Here is a 21,396-nt window from a genome sequence, read left to right on the forward strand (position 1 = left end):
TACTAGTTAGTCTGTGACCTGACCTGTGTTACCACAGACTAATCTGTGGTTTTGCCCGTTTACAGCTGATTATTGTCCATCTCATTCACTTTACCGTAAGTCTCTCTCTAGACTCCTTCCATGGTTTTATTAATTCTATGATATTAGGTCTATGCATTGAACTTGTATTATTAATTCTATGGGTCTATGCGAAGAACCCTGTTCAAAACTAATGGGATAAATAAACGTCCAAATTTTCCTGTTTAGTGTAATCGGTGATTAGGCCACATTGAACGTCATTTGACAGATGTTGCAAGAGAAATCAGAACGTAATCATTGTTCAAATTTTTAATCACCGATTAGGCAAATGGTGCAACTGGCCCTTAATGTTCGCACCTAACACCGCACGCTCCGCACTCGTGTGGATTTGCCGAAAGCAGTATTTGACGTGTCAATTCAGTTCTGTCAATTGTATTCTTATTCTTAATTTCTATGGTTCTATGTCCCAATTCGCCATTTTTAGATTAGTTTGTTTATGGTGGTAAAATTGTTTTGTTATTTCTTCTATCTACTTATCAGGATTATCTATGATTTGTTCGTGGAGACTTGGAGAGTGTCGTGGATATAGTATCTTTTTACTTTTTTAGTCGGTAAAAAAAAAAAACAAGCTTCATGCTATAGTGCACAGTAGAGATAATACAAAACAAACAGTTCTCGATTTGTAATTGTAAATATTTATTTTCACAATTGAGAATTTACGAAGTGTTTAAGTCAGAAATGGAAACAAACCTGAAAATTTTCCTAGATCAAAATAATCATCACAAAGTAAAGATGGAAATGGGAGAAGATGATGATAGCTATGAAAAAGGAAACTCATTTGATTTGGAGTAAGCATCCATTATTTTTTCTTGATACTGTAGGCTAAATTTTAACTTTTTTAACTTTCACTTTTTTCATTGTGAAAAAAGTATATCTAGAAAGAACATGGCTTATTGTCTCTTCAGTTGAGTATATGTGTTTTTGTGAAAGTTTTAATTATTATTATCCCGACTTTTGCCTATACGCGTAGGATTTCTCCTCGCCGTCGGCTTCTCACTCCTTGCTAAGAGGAACATTCACTCAATCCCAGATATTTAAAATATCAGAAGGGTAGAGCTCGGTCGTGTCCAGTCCTTGTGGTCCCCCTGGTTCTCGTCGAACTTCTGGTCCTCTTACACGCGATCCTTGGACCTGTCCTTCGCTTCCTAGGAATTTTCTCACCGTCCTTGCAGTACCTAAAAGAACAGCATTTTGCATTATATTACATATATACTCACTAAGTCCTAGTTGCTTGATATTTCTCCTGAGATTTTTGGGTACTATTCCTGTTGTTGAAATGATAATTGGAATAGTTCTCATTGATATCATTCCCCACTGGCGCTTTATCTGAAATTCGAGGTCCCTATATTTTGAAATTTTTTCGACCTCTTTTTGACGCATGTTGTTATTAGGTATTGCTACGTCGATGAGTATTGCTGCCTTTTGATGTTTATCAACTAGCAATATATCTGGCCTGTTGTGAGGGACTGTTTTATCAGTCAAAACTGTACGATCCCAGTACAGTTTATAGCGTTCGTTTTCCAGGATGGTTTCCGGTCGGTACTTGCAGTATGGCACTTTTTCAGAATGAATTAGTGTTAATTTAGTTGCCATTTCTTGGTGTAGTATCTTTCCCACTGCATCGTGTCTCTCTTTATATTCATTTCCTGCAAACATTTGACATCCTCCCGTGATATGTTGGATTGTCTCATTCGTTGGACACCCATAACGGCATCGAACGTCAGTAATAGTTCGATCCTTTATGATATGCTTGCAGTAATTTCTTGTTGAGATCACTTGATCTTGGATGGCTAAAAGAAATCCTTCCGTTTCTGGATACATCGCACCTGATGTGAGCCAATAGTTCGACGCTTCAATGTCGACATGATCCTAGTTCACCTCGTTGAAATGTCGTCCATGTAGGGGTTTTTCTCTCCATCTTTGCAGTTTTTCTTGGATTGTCTGGTGGTTGTATGACAATTGCTCCTTGTGCAGTTGTAAAGGTGTTGATTCGTCTGCTTCACACAGTACTTCGTAGATCTCTGACATGCTTGATTTGTCTTTGAAGTATGTTCGTAGGCATTCAATTTGCCCATAGGTAAGTTCCATGATGTCTAGCAGACCTCTGCCTCCTTTATTCCTCGGCAGTGTCGTCCTCTCAATGCTACTTTTCGGATGGTGCTTGTGTGCTTTCGTCATCAAGGTTCTCATTTTGCGTTGCAGGTTTCCTATATCTGTTTTGGTCCATGGAATGATACCGAAAGAGTATGTAAGAATTGAACATGCATATGTATTGATAGCTCTCGTCATGTTCTTGCTGTTGAGGTTTGTTTTCAAAATTTTGTTGATTCTCCTAATGTTAAGTCAGTTGTTAAGTCTTCCTTCATCCATCGCTTCTATCTCCTGTCCATTGGAGAGAGCTATCGGTTCATCTTGGATTTTTCCACGCTCTACGCTAATAAATAGTGCGACACTTGTTCAATCCGAATTTCATCCCCACGTCTTCCGAAAAATTTTCCACCAGTTTGACCATAGTTTGCAAGTGGTTTTTGTTGCCTGTTATAAGTTTTAGGTCATCCATGTATAGCAAATGATTGAGTGCAATAGTATTTCTATTTCCTTTGACATTGAAACCTTTTTCAGTAGCATTCAGTTGTTTAGAAAGGGGGTTCAGCGCCAAGCAGAACCATAAGAGACTCAATGAATCTCTTTGGAAAATTCCCCTTTTTATTGGGATCTCTTTAGTAGTTATGTTCGCCGTAGAGAGTTCGATATTCGTTCTCTAGTTGCACATTGCATACTTCAGAAAGTTTATTGTAATTGGATCGATCTTGTATATTTCCAAAATTTTTGTCAGCCACCCATGTGGAATAGAGTCTTCTTATAGTCAAAATATGTCATAAAAAGATTTCTGTGTTTTTTGAAGGCTTGGTTGCATATGATGGAATCTATTATCAGCAGTTCCTTCGATCCTAGTGCATTCTTGGAACATCCTTTCTGCTGTGTTGTCATTATATTATTTGTTTCGCAATGTTTGTAGATACGAGATGCTGTACATGATGTGATGATTTTATATATTGTTGGTAGACATGTAATTGGTCTGTATTTTGATGGATCCGCTGTGTGTTGCATATCCTTCGGTAAGAGTAAGTGGTCCCTGTTGTTGAAAATTTGGGCATTTCCGTTGGATTACTTATAACACCATTTATGGTTTCAACTAGCCTGCCGTGTATACACCAAAATTTTTTCAACCAAAAATTGTGGATTCCATCTGGGCCGGGTGATTTCCAATTGTGTGCGTTTTTCAATATTTCATGGAATTCTTCTATAGAAACTGCGTTATGCGGCATTTGTTCTATTGTCTCACAGGATTTCTCTTCACTTCTCATCCAATCAGCCTGGGAGTTGTAGGGGGTTGGTGTAGCCAGTTGATCTGTCCAAAAATTCTCAATATCCTCGATTGTTTAACATTCTATAGAATTTTCTTTCGGAGTTTTCAAAAATCATATTATCCTGTTTTCTTCTATAGCTCTCATTGTATCTTCTGAGTCTTTTGGAGTACACACTAAGTTTTTGTTTCAGTGTGTCTAAAATTTGTTGAGCATTTTCATTGTTTGGATCATACGTTGTATGTTGCCGTTTCATTATTATATTCACCATTTTTTGTAATTTTCTAGAAGGCGCACCTTTTGAAAATTGGGTGAGCCTCCCAATATCTTGGCGGATGCTATGAACTTTGTCTTCTAGCCTTTTTTGCCAATGTGGTTTATTTTGTTGTTTTTCTCTGGCTGGTTGCTGACTTTCAGGTTTTGGCTTCACACCTAGCTCTGTTGCTATTGAAAATGCTGCACAGTATATGATGAGGTGTAATGATTCGAGATCATGGTAGTCAGAAAGATACTTGGGTATAATCTCCTTGTTAGTCATGACCAGACAATGGGATAGTTTCTTGGAAGTCCTCAATCTTGGCAGAATCCGTCGTCTCAATGGATCTGTGCCCTCAAAATCTATAACGCATCTATTCATTGTGGCAAATAATCGCTCCAGTAGTTCTCTTTGGTCTTCTTCTGGATTTTCGACGGGTGCATCATATATATTCCGTCGTTGAGCATCACTTATTGCTATCACATCTGCGTTGTTTTGTTCCTCAGAATTCATTTGTGCATTGATGGTTTTCAGCACAATTGTAGTTTTCTTCAATTGTCGTTTCGTTGTTAGTGAGGCTCCTATTCTGTAGCCTCAGTTGGACTTCATTTTTTATGGTGTTAAGTCTCTCATCGGGTACAAGTTTATTTCACAATATGACCCGGTATTGGTCGGCTACTTTTTGCTCAGAAACTTGGAGTTCGGGATAGTTTCTGTGGAGTTCTGCAAATAATTTTTGCCGGTAGCCTATTTTATCCTCTTCCATATTAGTCACTTCATAATAAATGCGCATGATCGTTTCATTTATCGAACTTGTCCATTTCATGCGTCTTCTTGGTAGACCTGCTTGGGTGAGTGCTGGTTGGGGATCCTGCGCAGCACCTTCAGCGGTCGGAGAAACTCGTGTTATTCTTCTCCTAGAATGTTGAGATTGTGGAGGCGTAGCATTTTGTTCGACAGACGCCAGTCTCCTTAGCACTCTGTCACCGACGTCCCGCATACTGTCATGTCCAGCGCCGGCTCCAGACACGCCCTGACGAACCTCATGCAGCGGCTCTATATTCCTATTCCTCAAATTCACCATCATTTATGGGTTCCTCCTTGTCGTGAGGGAGACGGCCTTTGATCGCTTTTTACGATCCGCAGAGCTATGGTGGGAGAATTCTTGAGCTGCTTTCCACACGGCTTCGTCCGTTACCCTGCACAGGGACCCTTCGACAGGTTTCAGCTTCCCGGGTCAGGGAGCTCCTGGAATCTGCAGTGGGCAGGAGTCGATTCAACTCTCCTGATAGGTGATTCGCTATGGATTCATCTACCGCTACCCGCATTATTATTATTATTATTTCTGCACTGATCTTGAGTCTTAGTCTTATGGCTGGTTTATGCACCATTCTTAGGACTAAGAACTAAACCTAAGAATTAAGTGGCGTTTATGCACTCTCTTGTTAGTTCTCAGTGAAGGAAAGCGCACGTGCTCAAACTACTTTCTATTTGTTCTATACTTTGATGTTTGACATTGATATTGATTGTGAAAAAATTAAATTTATTTTTTTTCAGATACACCGAATACTTTTCATGGATAAACACTAATAACGGAGCATAAAACGATAGAAACTGGTACTCGTTAATATTGAAATTCTGTGCGGCGCATGCAAACTTCATTATTTTAACTAAGAGTTTAGTTCTTAGTTGTAAGTTGATCAACTTTTTAGTGTTAGTTCTTAGTCCTTAGGTAAAATGCATAAACGCCCTCATTGATTTGTTAGCGTTCAATTCTTAGTTCTTAGGAATGGCGCATAAACCAACCATTACTTTCTTGATTTTAATGAAAAATGTCAGAATATGTTGACCATCTCTTTTGTTCCGAATAATGTCAAATATTTAGATACAATTCAATAATAGAGAGAGAGAAAAGTTTATCGATGGCCATAGACCTGAGGTCCTTCAGCCTATTACACTGCATACACATAAATATTAAAAAAAAGTACATTATGTGTTTTCTAATGCTTTAAATAAAGTCGTCTGTGTAGGGTATTTTCTAAAAGTTGTATGATGTTCTTCACTGTGTTAGAGGTCAGCTATGTCATCGAGTTCTTTAAGTTTGTTGAAAAACTTTCTGTTGAGAATACAAAATCTAGAATCAATTGGTTCACTTGGTTCTTGAATCCAGCATTTGGTTTGGCGGGTTATGCAATATATTGTTGAGATGTCTGATTCTTATGATTATCCTAAGACTTGTTGTCTCTGCCACCTTGAGATTTTTCACTGCTGAAGCTCTACAATTTATATATATATATATTTGGTGTGCAAATTCAATTGAAGGTCGACATATGCTTTTATAAATTTTTGTAGCATTTTGGATGGTTATACCTTGTTTTTATATGTAAGTTTGACAAAGTATTTGGCTCTAGTGATAGTTTTCTTTTTTACTAGTTTCGTTTGCAGGTTGAAATTCAGTTTATTATCAACCTGTACACCCAAATATTTCATTGAAGTAGAAATTTTTCCCTTTGGAATCATTCATTTTGTTGCATCCATTAAACCAGTTGTTTTCTCTATACTGCTGTATCATATCTCTTTTGAAGTTTGAAATTGTTTATGAAATGTTTTTTGGTATGTAGCTGTTAATGTTACTATAGAGTATTCTAGATGTGAATTTGTCTATTAACTTCGTTGTTTATTGGTTCAGTTGGTGAAGGCTCCTCAGGATCCTCCAGATCAAGCATCAGATTGTAGAATCAGTTCCCCAAGAAAACAACTGTTGTGTCTTTATTGAATTGTCTAATAAACTTTTGTTTCAAAGTAACTATAAGTTACTTTCTGTCACTATATTTAGGATTATTTAACTTTCTATTATAAATATTCATTATTTCATCATGTACTGTTATTGGAGCATAGATCCAGCTTGTGTTTTTTGAGAGATCTTCTATTTCATTTGTTTTTTCATTAAGTGGCTTGACATTAGCGTTTGAAATACCTTCCATGGGTTTTTTTTTGATGTTTCGGACATTTAATGAACCATGCCATATGGTCTTCTGCGCCACAAGACAAGCACTTGGGAGCATTATTGGTTTTGTACTGAGACATATTATTTGGTCCTTATCTTTTCGATCATTTTGGTGAATTTGTGCAAGAATCTGTTTTATGGTCGAATTGTAAACATTTGTTGCAAGGTATAGGAGTTGGGTCTGGAGGATGGCTGGGATATACCAAATAGTGTTGATTAATGAAAAAGAATCCATTATTCCAAAGTACTTCAAATGATTCAATTTCACCCATAATTATTCTAATAAATCTTGTGGGTTTTGATTGGGCTCTTGTGATGATTCTTTTGCAGTATCTATGTTTTGTGATAAAAGATGCTGACTTATTTCTTCTTCTTTGATACACGTTTCCATATTTGAAATCTCCACGCCTATTTTCTTCTCGTTCTTTAGCTCTGACAGGACTTGTTCCAATTCCCCGAGTTTGGTTTTGAGAATTATATCTCTAGACATAGAAAATTTCGTATTCCAAATGGACGACATTTGTATTCTATTTGTTTCATTGTTTTCAGAATTGAAATAAAATAAATTTGAATATTCCATCTTCTTGATGTCACTCATCTTGGCTGAAACATTTCTGTTTATTATTTTGGTTGGTTTGTTTGTTTTGGTTTTCGATGTTTGGTGTTGTTGATTATTTTTTGTTGACATGGCAGATGTCGACTGTTCTTTATTTTCCTAATCAATTTCCTTTGGTGAAGAAATGTTTTGATACATCACAGGATCTTTTATTAATTGGGGTTGATTGAATACGATATCAGCAGATTTATTATCGTTATTATTAGGTATTAGTAGAAGTGCCGTTGACCTGGGACATTTCTGATAGTTCTTTATTATCGTTATTATTAGGTATTAGAAGTGCCGTTGACCTGGGACATTTCTGATAGTTCAAGAACTATCGAAGACTGCGGGCAAGCAGTAATCAGCTTAGAAATTCTGTTTAATCGAATTTGTTTACTAATAACAAAAACAATTATTCACATGTGCTCATCATGAAGGTTCAACACGAATTTTTTAATATTATTTTCTCTATTTCGCAATAATTCAAAAACACTACACACACAGATACAAGATCCTAATTCTCAAAATGTATTTATTTTGAAATTGTGTAGATTAGATCTTGAAGATTTCAATAGTTCCTATGAAATAAAGGAAAATAGGATGTAGTCAAGCAAGAATACTTTTTACAAAAATTCGATTTTTTAGAAGAACACTTTCATATGAAAATTTCCAGTGTTTGTTGAAATTGTTTTATCTTCCAATCTCTTATAATTAAAAAAATGTTACAATTATTTTTTGGTTCTAGTTTTCAGTACACAACTGATGGGGGGCATATTGAGGATAAAAAGACTGAAATCATTGAAATTGTTCAGCATTACACTGATGATAATGGAATAAGATCATCTTTGAAATATGAAACAGGCGAGTTTTCTTTCAACCAGAAAAGCAATCTCGAAGGACATATAGATGCTGTACATTTGAATAAAAGGGAACATGAATGTCTCTTATGTGAGTTTGCAGCCAATCAGAAAGGTAACCTCAAAAAGCATATAGATTCTGTCCATTTGAATAAAAAAGAGCATAAATGTCGCTTATGTGAGTTCGCAGCCAATCAGAAGCATGACCTCAAAAAGCATATAGATTCTGTCCATTTAAAAAAAAAAGAACATAAATGTAACTTATGTGATTATGCAGCCAATCTGAAAAGTTACCTCAAAAAGCATATAGATTCTGTCCATTTGAATAAAAAAGAACATAAATGCCACTTATGTGATTATGCATCCAATAAGAAAAGTAACCTCAAAAATCATATAGATTCTGCCCATTTGAATAAAAAAGAACATAAATGTCACTTATGTGAGTTCTCAGCCAATCAGAAACATGACCTCAAAAAGCATATAGATTCTGTCCATTTGAAAAAAAAAGAACATAAATGTAACTTATGTGATTATGCAGCCAATCGGAAAAGTCACCTCAAAAAGCATATAGATTCTGTTCATTTGAATAAAAAAGAACATAAATGTCACTCATGCGATTATGCAGCCAATCAGAGAAGTACCCTCAATAATCATATATATTCTGTCCATTTGAATAAAAAAGAGCATAAATGTCACTTATGTGAGTTCTCAGCCAATCTGAAACATGACCTAAAAAATCATATAGATTCTGTCCATTTGAAAAAGAAAGAACATAAATGTAACTTATGTGATTATGCATCCAATAACAAAAGTAACCTCAAAAATCATATAGATTCTGTCCATTTGAATAAAAAAGAACATAAATGTCACTTATGTGAGTTTGAATCCTATCAGAAAAATCATCTCAAATATCATATAGCTTCTGTCCATTTGAATAAAAAAGAACATAAATGTCACTTATGTGAGTTCTCAGCCAATCAGAAACATGACCTCAAAAAGCATATAGATTCTGTCCATTTGAATAAAAAAGAACATAAATGTCACTTATGTGATTATGCAGCCAATCTGAAAGGTAACCTCAAAAAGCATATAGATTCTGTCCATTTGAATATAAAAGAGCATAAATGTCACTTATGTGAGTTCTCAGCCAATCAGAAACATGACCTAAAAAATCATATAGATTCTGTCCATTTGAAAAAAAAAGAACATAAATGTAACTTATGTGATTATGCAGCCAATCTGAAAAGTTACCTCAAAAAGCATATAGATTCTGTCCATTTGAATAAAAAAGAACATAAATGTCACTTATGTGATTATGCAGCCAATCAGAGAAGTACCCTCAAAAAGCATATAGATTCTGTCCATTTGAATAAAAAAGAGCATAAATGTCACTTATGTGAGTTCGCAGCCAATCAGAAACATAACCTCAAAAATCATATAGATTCTGTCCATTTGAAAAAAAATAACATAAATGTAACTTATGTGATTATGCAGCCAATCTGAAAAGTGTCCTCAAAAAGCATATAGATTCTGTCCATTTGAATAAAAAAGAACATAAATGTCACTTATGTGATTATGCATCCAATAAGAAAAGTAACCTCAAAAATCATATAGATTTTGTCCATTTGAATTAAAAAGAGCATAAATGTCACTTATGTGAGTTCGCAGCCAATCAGAAACATGACCTCAAAAATCATATAGATTCTGTCCTTTTGAAAAAAAAAGAACATAAATGTAACTTATGTGATTATGCAGCCAATCTGAAAAGTGTCCTCAAAAAGCATATAGATTCTGTCCATTTGAATAAAAAAGAACATAAATGTCACTCATTAGATTATGCAGCCAATCTGAAAAGTACCCTCAAAAAGCATATAGATTCTGTCCATTTGAATAAAAAAGAACATAAATGTCACTCATGTGATTATGCAGCCAATCAGAAAAGTACCCTCAATAATCATATAGATTCTGTCCATTTGAATAAAAAAGAGCATAAATGTCACTTATGTGATTATGCATCCAATAGGAAGAGTATACTCAAAAATCATATAGATTCTGTCCATTTGAATAAAAAAGAACATAAATGTTACTTATGTGATTATACAGTCAACCGTAAATTTCACCTCAAAAAGCATATAGATTCTGTTCATTTGAAAAAAAAAAAAGAACATAAATGTGAGTTTGCAGTCAAACAGGAAAATAACCTCAAAAAGCATATGGATTGTGTGCATTTGAATAAAAAAAGAAAATAAATGTTACTTATGTTATTTTGCAGTCAACTGTAAAGTTCACCTCAAAAAGCATAGAGATTCTGTCCATTTCAACATAAAAGAATTACTTATGTGATTATGCAGCCAACCGGAAAGTTTACCTCAAAATTAATATGGATTCTGTCCATTTGAATGAAAAAGAATATAAATGTAACTTATGTGAGTATGTTTCAAGCATGTAAGAAACTCTTAAAAGACATAAAACATATCCATTTGAATGAAAAATCTTAGAGTAAAGAACATAGGAGTGGCCTTAAACGTAAATAGCGTTATATTGTAATTAGATGCATCAGTAAGATGATAAACTGAGGTAGGAAAACAAGAAACCCGCAAAATTGACAAATAGGGGTGCAGTAAACCTTCCACTGGCGTGGTTAATTGTTTCTTAGTAAGGATTATTATTACAAAATCGATATTTAACTTGAATATAGAATATAAGTGAGTTATTATATTTCAAAATGAAAACTATCAACAGAGCGGAGACCGAAGCTGAAACGTCTACAACAAAGAGGATATTGCGAACAACTGAAATGAAGACCTCTAAGAATAATGGTATACATACTGGCGGACAGACAGAAATTCTATTATAAAAGAGAAGTGCTAAGTGGACGATGTGGTCAGATGTATAAGGAAGAGGCGGAGAGAGTGGAACCAGCATGAGGACAGAATGAGCCTAGACATGGCTAAGATCATCAGGGACAACAAACCCCTCGGAAGAAGACCCGTTAGATGACCACCAAAGCAATTGTGAGATAGCTGGCAATCCACGTCACAGGAGACATACACCAGAGAAAGCAGGCGGTACGTCTTCTCAAGAAGAAGAAGAAAATGAAGACTTGCTAATTTCATAATTTTTTTGAGAAATAATTTCCATTTTATGAGTTATTTTAGTAGATTTCTTATGAAAACAATGTACAGTAAATAAACTCTCGTAAAATACAATGTTTTTGATTAATTAGTAATAAATTAATATGGAATTACATACCCTTACCTCATTTCTTACATAGTTTCAATCAAATGAAGAATTGTCCAAGATGAATATTACCTGCGATCAGATTCTTACATAGACCTATAATAACATGGACTAGCCCTCTGCTCGCACCGCTTTGCAGACCATCAAAGAAAGAGAGGTGTTGGGAAGGAAGGAGTTATTAATGGCAACACATGCGAATTTACTATGATAATAACACGTTTTTAATTTTTTTTTTGAGAAATATTTAGTTTTTTGCATGACTTGATTATTGAAATGGCTATGGGAATAAGGCGTTGTTAATGAGAAATATTGAGTTATTCCGATAAGAATAGTATTGAAAAAGCTAAATGAATCACATTTAGGAACTTTATAGTACAGATTTTCATGATATCTAAAATGTCTTTCAGAAAAAGGTGAATTTCATTGAGTGCTATAAAAGAAAATATTTTTTAATTTCTATTCCAGAGGTTTTAGATAGCCCAGTATATCAATAATATTATAGATAATTAAATTTCTATTCTATATAATGTAGCTACAAGTGTAACTGAACTTAAGGGATTTCAAAATTTGTGATAAATAAAAACACAAAAGAAAATTTATGACATTTTCAAAATTTAATTATATATGTCGTCTTCAGAAAAAATAGCCCGAATATTTTTGAGAAATAGACTGAGGAAATAGTGAGTGTTATTGGGGATGCAAGTGCTATTTTTTTCCTATCAAAGAAAACAATTCAGCCTCATGTTCTAAAAGTAACATCTTCCTTTACTCTGACGGTTTACAAGGGGTTATTCTATTACTTTTTATCATCAAATATGCAAGAACATATGAAAAAAAAAACATAATAAATATCAATATAAAAAATTATGATTAACATCTGATGGAGAGGTTCGAATCAAAGTTTCGAAACGCGAATAACATAGTCAAAAATTCATAACTCCGGATCTATAAAGGGAAGAAATTTGCTGTATAGTATTCATTATTATTGTAGTAACACATGTTTTTAATATCATAATTTTATGGCCCCTTCCTTCAAACATTTCGTTCCATAGGGATTAATATAATAGTCCTCAGTTTTGAAGTGATTTACTACCTATTACGGCTGCGGCAGAAGGTTTTTTGTCTTTATTCCATATAACCATCACCCATTTCTTTTAATTTCATGGAAATCTGTGAAAATATTCAATAAAATAAACGATAAATCAATTCTTGTTTTCTTAACTATGAAATGTCACGTCCAATCCTTTTTTTGGATATAACAACACAATTATAAGCTACACACGAAGCAGACATACTTAAAATTGTTTATAAGTACTAAAATAAACAGAAGAATTACAAAAAACACTTAGTAAATCGTTAAGGAATCCGTTATCTCCACAAGAAAACGCATATAATCAATTCACGAAACCAATGTTTTGCCATTAAGATTTCTGTCCTTGCCACAATACATCGATATCAATGGTCTCTCTCAGTCCATGTTATTAAGTGCTTTCCAGCCAACGTCAGGAGCTCCTCCCCAGCAAACACAAATACGTATCATAGATATAACATACACATTGCAACGTTCTATAGGTGCTTTCCAGCCAACGTCAGGAGCTCCTCGGTACAGCTCCGAAGCGCACTTGTAGTGTTCCAGTAAACAGGGCGTCGAGCCCTCGCGTTACCTTCCCCTTTCCCCTGAAGCACCCCCCGCATTTGCAGGGCTTCGAGCCCTGACAGGTGTGAGAGAGAAAGAAGACCGTTACTTCGCATAAAGTACGAGACAGCTGTAGAAGGCTGGTGTGTTTACGTTGAATTTGACAGTTTCGTTTTGGCGCGTTCCACTCATAGCAAGGGCTCGAAGCCCTAGTGCGCCGAGCCCCGGGGTGACACCACAGATTACGGATATGTTATCCGTAATCTGTGGGTGACACGCACCTGACTGGAAAGCAGCTTATGTTACATAGCAATGTTATACACCTGCTCCCTTCTGGTACTGCTCTACGACGGCTTTATGTCCGCCTTCCGTTACATAACATGCAACAAAATTTCCATGTATCATTTATAGATCATGTACCTTACATGATATCTTGAAAGATATCACTGGTATATTACATCTGTAATATTGCTGGTACATTCTTTATGTAACATTTACGTAGCTGATATATTTCTGTTATATAAAAATTCACATATTTGATACATACTTTTTGTATAACATTCAGATATCTGTTATGTTACTTTTATACAGGGTGTCCCGTAAAGACCACGTCAAACGGAGGGAGAATGTAGATCAAAGGATATCACACCTGCTACCGTTTTCGAGATATTTTTTTTGTTGAAAATAATGAATTTTTGCCCCTTTCAATAGTTTTGCCCTTACGGTTGGTACAATTTCACATCTTTATGTTTAATTTTTTCAGTAAAATATTGCTGAAGAATGATTTTAACGTTTACATTAAAAACATCCTCCGAAAATTTTAAAGGGGGGCTATGAGAAATATTTTTATGGGAAATTTTGGTAGTGGATTATTTTGTTCATGAAGTTTAGCCCATCGTAGTGGAAAAAAAATGTACCGAGCTACTGCTGCACATTACACCAATAAATTGTCTATTTTATAGTGATTTCAAAGAGGTATCACAGAAGAAAAATTATGAATAACACTGTTCCAAGATTAGATCCTTGCGGCACACCAGATGACAGACAAAATTCGAAAGACATGAAGCCATTATAAAACACATAACTCATTCTTCCCTCCAAGTAAGATCTCATCAGGTCGACATATATGCTGGACTGAGGCCAAAAAAAGAAAGTTTATTCAGCAACATACGGTGATCAACCGAGTCGAAGGCTCGTGATAAGTCTGTATAAATAACGTCGACCTGACCTCCATCATCCAGAGTCTCCGCGATAAACTGCGACAATGTTGCCAAATTCGTGACCGTAGACCTGCCCCGCATGAAACCATGTTGCATTGCTAATATATGTGGTCTAACATTATGACTGATATTAGCGTATAAAGCTTCTTCATATACTTTTGCAAAGTTACACAGTACATAAATTGGTCTATAGTTCCCTTCTTGTGATTTATCGCCTTTTTTGAAAATCGGAACTACTCGGGCTCTCTTCCAAATGGTGGGAAAAATGGAAGTACACAAGCTGACAGAGATGATGCGATGTAGAGGGTCAGCAAGCACAGAGCCACAGTTTCTGATGAAAAATGAGGGTAGCTGATTGTCAGCAGTTGTTTTATCAGGAAATTTATCCATAATAGATCTAATTTCATCTTCAGTTATAGAGGGCAAGACAACTGGAGGGAATTGGGAAATTGGAGTTTCGCTATAATCCCTGACTGCGTCTGGCATACAAACATTTGAAAAATGCTTTGCGAACAAATCGACTATATCTCTTGGATCGTCATGTGATATTCCATCGCTATGAAATACACCAGGAATTCTTGTGCCACTCTTCCTATGGTTGATGTATCCCCAGAAAGAGGAAGGATTTGACTCCAAATCGCCTTGCACCTCAGCCAAGTAATCGTCGTACGCCGAAGAAATTCCAGACTTGACCAACGACCGCAAACGCCTGAAATCTCGGAGATATTTAGTTCTTCCTGTGGACCGCCATTTTAACGATAATAATTCTTTAATCGGATGTTGCGCCTCAAGTCAAGAGTAAACCACACTGGAAAGCAGCGTTTCCCAGAGGGATAAGTTCCAGTAGGTACATGATCTTTTATGATTTCGAACAATTGATCATAAAAATAGCGCAGAGCGTCATCAACATTATTGAATGTTTGGAGAATATTCCAATCAACGGAACCGAGTGACGAACGCAAGGCCGGAAAATCAGCTTTCCTGAAGTTATAAAACGTATTGTTGCGTGTTTGTTGGAAAATTTATTTGGCGTTCAAAGGAGCTTCGGCTCACAATCATGCTCAGCGCGGGATGATACAGATCCTCCGGGACAAAGGGCGACTCAGAATGAGCCACAGACACCTCGACAGTATCTCCTGCAAGGACCAAGTCAAGCAATTTTTGGTCTCTGTTGTAGATGAAGTTGAACTGCTGCAACTTGCTAAATGTTTTATTTTGAGACCAGTCTCACCCTCGGCCACGCGCAGCTCCATCTCAGCCTTAAACATCTCCATCTGCTGTGGCGTCCTGTCCGGAGTTATGAATACTCCCGCAAATTTATCCTTGATTTTCTGAAACGTGCGCAACACCATAGACACCAACTCCGAAGAAGACAAACGCACCTTCATGGGACGAGATCGTACCTGTTTGGTGGGATCGAATTTCCGAGTCTAATGGGAGTAACAACTTGATCAGGAATATTACACTCCTTCAACAGCGACTGCACAAGCGCCACGTCCTCCCTTACCTGTTCCAGCCTGCTGGAGCCCCCCTCAGAGCTGCCATGAATTACTACATTATTAGCACGTTTCGTTCTTTAAACAACTTCCGCAATCACCTGCTCACTCGATGGTACCGGCGCAGGCAACTGTGTCACGGAAACATCCACCGCACCAGCCCGTTTCAGCCCGCGTATCTCATCCCTCAGCTCATTAATTAACTGAAAGATCTTGGGGATCTGATGAAGTCCCTGCTCACACTCATCACAGAGGTATTTTACCCGTCTTTTCGCACTCGACCGTAAGTCAAAGCATTTCAATTCTGCCGCAGTAAGCTCAGAACAAGCGAGATGTACAGGTCTATTACAGCCATCGCACCTGACAACCTTATCCACCTCTACTTTAATAGTGACATTACACTTTATACATGCCATAGTGGGCATCAAGTTAACTTTCAAAATATAATGGTGAAAAAGGAAAAACAGGGACACCCTTCACAACGGCTGGGCCGATAGCCGGTGACTAACAGACACACAAGAGGGCCACGGAAAACACAAAGCAGGAATGGATAGATTACACCAGTATTGAATAAAAAACAAAATTAGAAAGAAAACTTCGCAACTAGATTTGAACAATAATAATACGATACCAAAAATGAACGTACCCCGTATACAAAGAACGAGAAACGCACACCAGCTTACACAGATATGATAAATAACTGGTAGCTAGGTACCACACGTGTCACCGGAGTCTAGATGATATGAGACAAACAGAAATTAAGAGTTTGTTTACACCACACTGCTTGGGTAGCAGAGGGGTCGCGACGTGAAGGGGCAAGAGGGGGTGGGCGTCGACTATTGTGGTGAATATATCGTGAACGTATTAGGCCCTCAGCCCAGATAGAATGAATTTGTAACGCATTGGGATGATCTCGTTTCTTTCTCGTGTTCTACTAGTGCGTGTCGGAATATGTGGCCGCATTCTTGACATTTTGATGAAATGGAATGATTGTCAAATGGTCATCTAAGATTAAACTTACGGCATTAATCTCGTTTCTTCTGTCTATCAATTAATAGAAAAATCGTTCCTCAAATAATCTTATTTATCAAAATTAGCCAATTTCTTCAACGACAACGTACTAATTTGAATGACAATTTGTTTGTTTGGATTCCGAACACTGACAGGAGTTTATTTATAATTTTAATTCAATTGTATCTATCAATTTCAATATTATGTAATTTCCAGTAATTTTAATATTAATAAAACGATTTGTCCGTAGTGAATCACAAAACCTTGTTTTAATCATTCCTGAATAGTGAATCAAGTGATCATTCGTAACTTCATAAATATCCAATTACTCACTGAATAGAAAACTATTCACTGAATAATCAGTGAGTACTTAACTATTCACTGATTATTCATGAATAGAAAAGTAGTCATTGATTATTCAACTATTCAGTGAATATTCATGATTATTCGAATTATGCAAAATGCAATTATTCAATGATTATTCGAATATTAAAATCATTCATTCATGATTCCCAGTCCTAGTCTGAAACTTCTTTGAAATGTTGAGGTTCTATGATGAGGACATGTAAGCAAATTTCTATGTCTGATATGAACATTGTGAATATTAGCTCTATATTGCAACTTATTGAAAAGATAAGGTGGTCTTCTCTTCACAACTAATTTATGGAAAGTACAGAGAGCATGAAAGTTGAAACGAAGTCTCATAGGAAGCCAACTCAATTCTACCAGTTTATGAGATACAAACTCAAATTTTCCAATCCCGACGATAAATCTTATACTGTTGTTCTGTAACCATTGAATTCGACCAAGAGAGTCCTGATCCAAGCAATAGCTATACACAGGGGAGCAGTAATTGAACAATTTCAAATTGCCTTTTTTCTCTTAAATTTTTGCTCATCTTGAAGATCTAATTTGTATTGAGGATCCCTTATTTTAAGCCTTTTGTATGTCTTGGATCAATTATTTCAGGTAAAACACAGTCATAATAAAATTTTTCAAGTTTTGGTAACTTTTTTTCTTCGAAAAGCTTTTTGTCGATGTTGACTTCGATAAATAAAAAGTCCTTCAAAGTCCACACGACAAAGTAGCATTTTTCTCTTTCAGCTATATTTAATTGTCCCTGAACTTGAAAATAATAATTATGACTTTGTTTTAATCGATATTCCTGGTCTCCATTCTCTTCCAAATATGTAATTTGTTTTTGTTCAATAGCATCTTTTATCTTATTATTTCTTGCTGAAAAAGGGCATTTGATTTCAACTAAAAGATTATTTCTTTCAACAACGCCATCTGATAAAGCACCTAGTAAAGGCCATTTTTTATTAATAAAAAGGCCACTATTTGTAATCTTCGAGCATAATTAATTTTCTAATAGCTCGATCTTCATTATTTTTTCCCCAATCTATAGCTTTTGCAGAAAATTGTTTATACAAAATGCTTTCAACTGTTGAGCAACAACTTGTCGTACCACGCATTTTGCATATTTTTCCGAAGCCGTCAAATATTGAAGCCGTCAACAATTTCCTCCCCTGCTGATGCCAATCAGCGGAATCAGTTTAAAGCCGTGTTTTCTGCTCAATTTCCTTATAAACTTCTTCGGTCTTGATCAAATCCCTCAAGAATTCAGCCCTATATAGTTGGAATGTTTCCTCATCCATGTCAGGTTTTTTACAGTTTCCTCCATAATTATTATCAAACTTCAAAAACCCCCGCGTCGTTTATTCTGTTTGCTGGAAGAGGCGCAAAAGGAGTTTCAAGTGGTTAAGATGTATGTTTTTTACAATTTACACAGGCAAATATTATGGAATTTATCGTTTTACGGGCTTTTAGTAACCAGAACTTTTCTCGGATGACTCCTAATAAAATTTTTGGTCCTGCATGATAACTATTTTCGTGCTCTTCTATAAGTAGTTACCTAACAATTTCGTTTTTACTTGGAAGAATGATCGGGTATTTAAAACTTTCGTTAAAATTGCCAAATTCAAGTCTTGTTTTTATTCTTAAAATCTCATTATCGTCTGTCAAATACTCAAACTTAAGCATTCCTTTTAAATTTTCTCCTAAATCTTTCCTTTGTACTACTCTTAAAAGACATGTTTCTGCTTTTTCAAGTTCTTCTGTACTCAAATATTCGAATTTATTTTTGTCTTTTGCTTCTAAGCACTTGTTTCTTAGTTTATTTTTTAAATTATCGCCAAACCTCAAAATCCATCCAATAATTCTTTTAATTTTATTATATTTCGAAATTTGATTTATTTTCTGCCAAAATGCTTCATCTACTAAACTCTCTACTAAATTTGTATTGATGATCTTTTTTCGCTCCTTCTCAATTTCATCTTCTGTAGCACATAATTTTTCTTTTGGCCATTTTCCTTACTTTCTTTTAGCCATTCTGGTTCTTGCCACCATTTTTTCTCCATAAGCTGCTTTCCACTGCACTGCATGTTTATGTTTATGCATAGAGAAAGGAGGAAAAGAGTGACGACTCAGCGGTAAAATAAATAAGCGTGATTGTGGCGACCTTATGGGCAGGGATTGGAACTAATGATGTTGATTCTGCGCATTTGGCTCCTTATTATTTCATAATTCCAAACAACTCGAAATTTGAATGAAAACCTGCACCGAAAATTGTGAAAAAACTGTAATATCAATTACAGTTTTTTCAATATTTCAGTGAGGTTTTGCATCCAACTTAATTTTTACTTAAGTAATAATACTCAACGAATTTTGACATACTTTTTATTGCACATAATTATACAAATTGATATTTGTGAACAGAAATTAATGAAATAATTGAATCAAATTATATATATCGTATTGTACCACTTAAATATTAAAGAAGGAAACATTTCATTTGAAGATAAAATAATTATTTTTGTGATTACTGACAAATATCCAGGAAATCGAAGGATTGATTGAGAATTGGAATTTTCAATTCTTTGGCAGAACTCCAACGTAAGCCTTTTGAAACCTGGAACAAAGTGAAAAATTGATGGTGATCCTGAAGAGACTTTCATTGAACGTATATAAGGTGATAGCAATAGAACAATATGAAGTGAAAATATAGCTCCCTTTTCTTAAATCGACACAACTGCTCCCTTCGACATTTAGGTACTAATATAAAAAAAATTCTCTTTGTTAAATGACTCTTTTTCTTGATATTAATTTGATTTAAAATGCCTGGTCTTTTCTTCACAAAAAGGGAAACAGTATCAGTATTCGGTTGGTAATTTCTGATCCTATCTGAACTTGAATCTGTTAAACTAGTACTCGGCACATAATTAATTAAATTATTCTGATCTTAAAGCAGTGCATAAATTGGAAAATCTGGCAGGGATGAAAGTAAAAGTCTTGTTTTAGGTGTATTGAACAAATTGTCCTCACTGATATGGTCCCCACATATTTTACTCATACTCATATTAATATTTGCTGGATAGAACAGCTTCAATTGACTTATCCCATTCAAAAATTCTAGTTGGAGGTCTAAAACAGTGCTTGTTCGTGGTTGAACCCCTGACAAGTTTGGATGCAACATGAATAGATAATGATATGATAAAATGCTGATCAGTTATGACAAAAGGTGCTTTATATTTATAATTATCATACTTATACGATAAAACTAGAAGATATATGCCTAAGATTCTTCAATGCGTTGCCATCAAATATTCAAACGGAGGAAAATTTCGAAAAATACGAAAAATACTTACCTACATGATCATTTATTTCAACTGGAACCCTCTAAAATTTAGGATTTTTTTATGTAAAGAGTTTTTGACATTGTTTCATTTGTTATTTTTTTGTAAATGAGAACCTTCTGAAATAAAGATTGTTATTATTATTAACAAACTTGTACCTGCAAGAAAATAAGAATCAGGAGAGAACTGAAATGAAACACAAAAGAGAGGTTGGAATTTACGCCGAAAACATTTCATCAGTAGATACAGTAGATAAGGATGAAATATGTTTTTGTGTGAAATAGCGATACATTAGTTCCTAACCCTGTCCCTCAGGTCGCTAGCATCAACATTTCAAACGACTGCACGCAGTCGTCAGTCTTCTCTTTATTTGTCTATGTGTTTATGTAATAAGTCATATGTTTTGACGTTTTGAGTTGAGCAGAACCATAGACATTATATCAAATTGATATTAGGTCTATGCGCAGAACCCTGTTTAAAACTAATCGGGAAAATAAACGTCCAAATTTTCCTGTTTAGTGTAATCGGTGATTAGGCCACATTAAACGTCATTTGACAGATGGTGCAAGAGAAATCAGAAAGTAATCAATGTTTAAATTTTTAATCAACGATTAGGCAAATGGTGCAACTGGCCCTTAAATAAAAGTTGGTCACCTGTATTTAAATAAAGTAAGGGAGGCCTGTATTTTAGATTTAGACTTAGAACATTAATAATTTATCTATATTCTAAGCTTATATGTGCGTTGCAATAACTCTCTATTGTTATTAGTAAGGTTAATTTCTAATTTTAGTAATGTGATCATAGAATATAATATATTCTTTACTCAAAAAGATGTGATGAACCATTAATAGACATCCGAATAAAGAATCGAATGAAGTATTCGATTATTAAATTTGTTCATTGAATTCGAGCACGCACAAATCAGCTATTTGA

General features: G+C 35.2%; 1 protein-coding gene and 1 long non-coding RNA gene across 4 annotated transcripts; one reads left to right on the plus strand and one right to left on the minus strand.

The window, feature by feature from the left end:
• Positions 1 to 572: 572 nt before the first annotated feature.
• Positions 573 to 11,373, plus strand: LOC123673099. 3 transcript variants are annotated; one of them, XR_006746428.1, is made up of 3 exons: positions 573 to 866; positions 5,260 to 5,393; positions 8,053 to 8,445. XR_006746428.1 is itself a non-coding variant. In XM_045607527.1 (3 exons), the coding sequence occupies exons 1-3, from the start codon at positions 757 to 759 to the stop codon at positions 10,963 to 10,965; spliced, it is 396 nt and encodes a 131-aa protein (XP_045463483.1). In that variant the 5' UTR covers positions 573 to 756; the 3' UTR covers positions 10,966 to 11,373. The 3 variants fall into 3 exon arrangements, 1 of the variants encoding a protein (XP_045463483.1); XM_045607527.1 differs by lacking the exon at positions 5,260 to 5,393 and adding an exon at positions 10,907 to 11,373 and having other exon boundaries at positions 8,053 to 8,279; XR_006746429.1 differs by lacking the exon at positions 573 to 866 and adding an exon at positions 1,966 to 2,155.
• Positions 11,374 to 19,492: 8,119 nt separating this feature from the next.
• LOC123672832 lies at positions 19,493 to 20,814 on the minus strand. The gene is made up of 2 exons (XR_006746368.1): positions 20,475 to 20,814; positions 19,493 to 19,738 (listed from the first exon to the last, which is right to left on the minus strand). It is a non-coding gene; the product is annotated as an uncharacterized LOC123672832 (long non-coding RNA).
• Between the last annotated feature and the right edge of the window lie 582 nt (positions 20,815 to 21,396).

The sequence above is a fragment of the Harmonia axyridis genome, chromosome 2 (genome assembly GCF_914767665.1).
Source record: "Harmonia axyridis chromosome 2, icHarAxyr1.1, whole genome shotgun sequence".
NCBI classification, from domain to species: domain Eukaryota; kingdom Metazoa; phylum Arthropoda; class Insecta; order Coleoptera; family Coccinellidae; genus Harmonia; species Harmonia axyridis.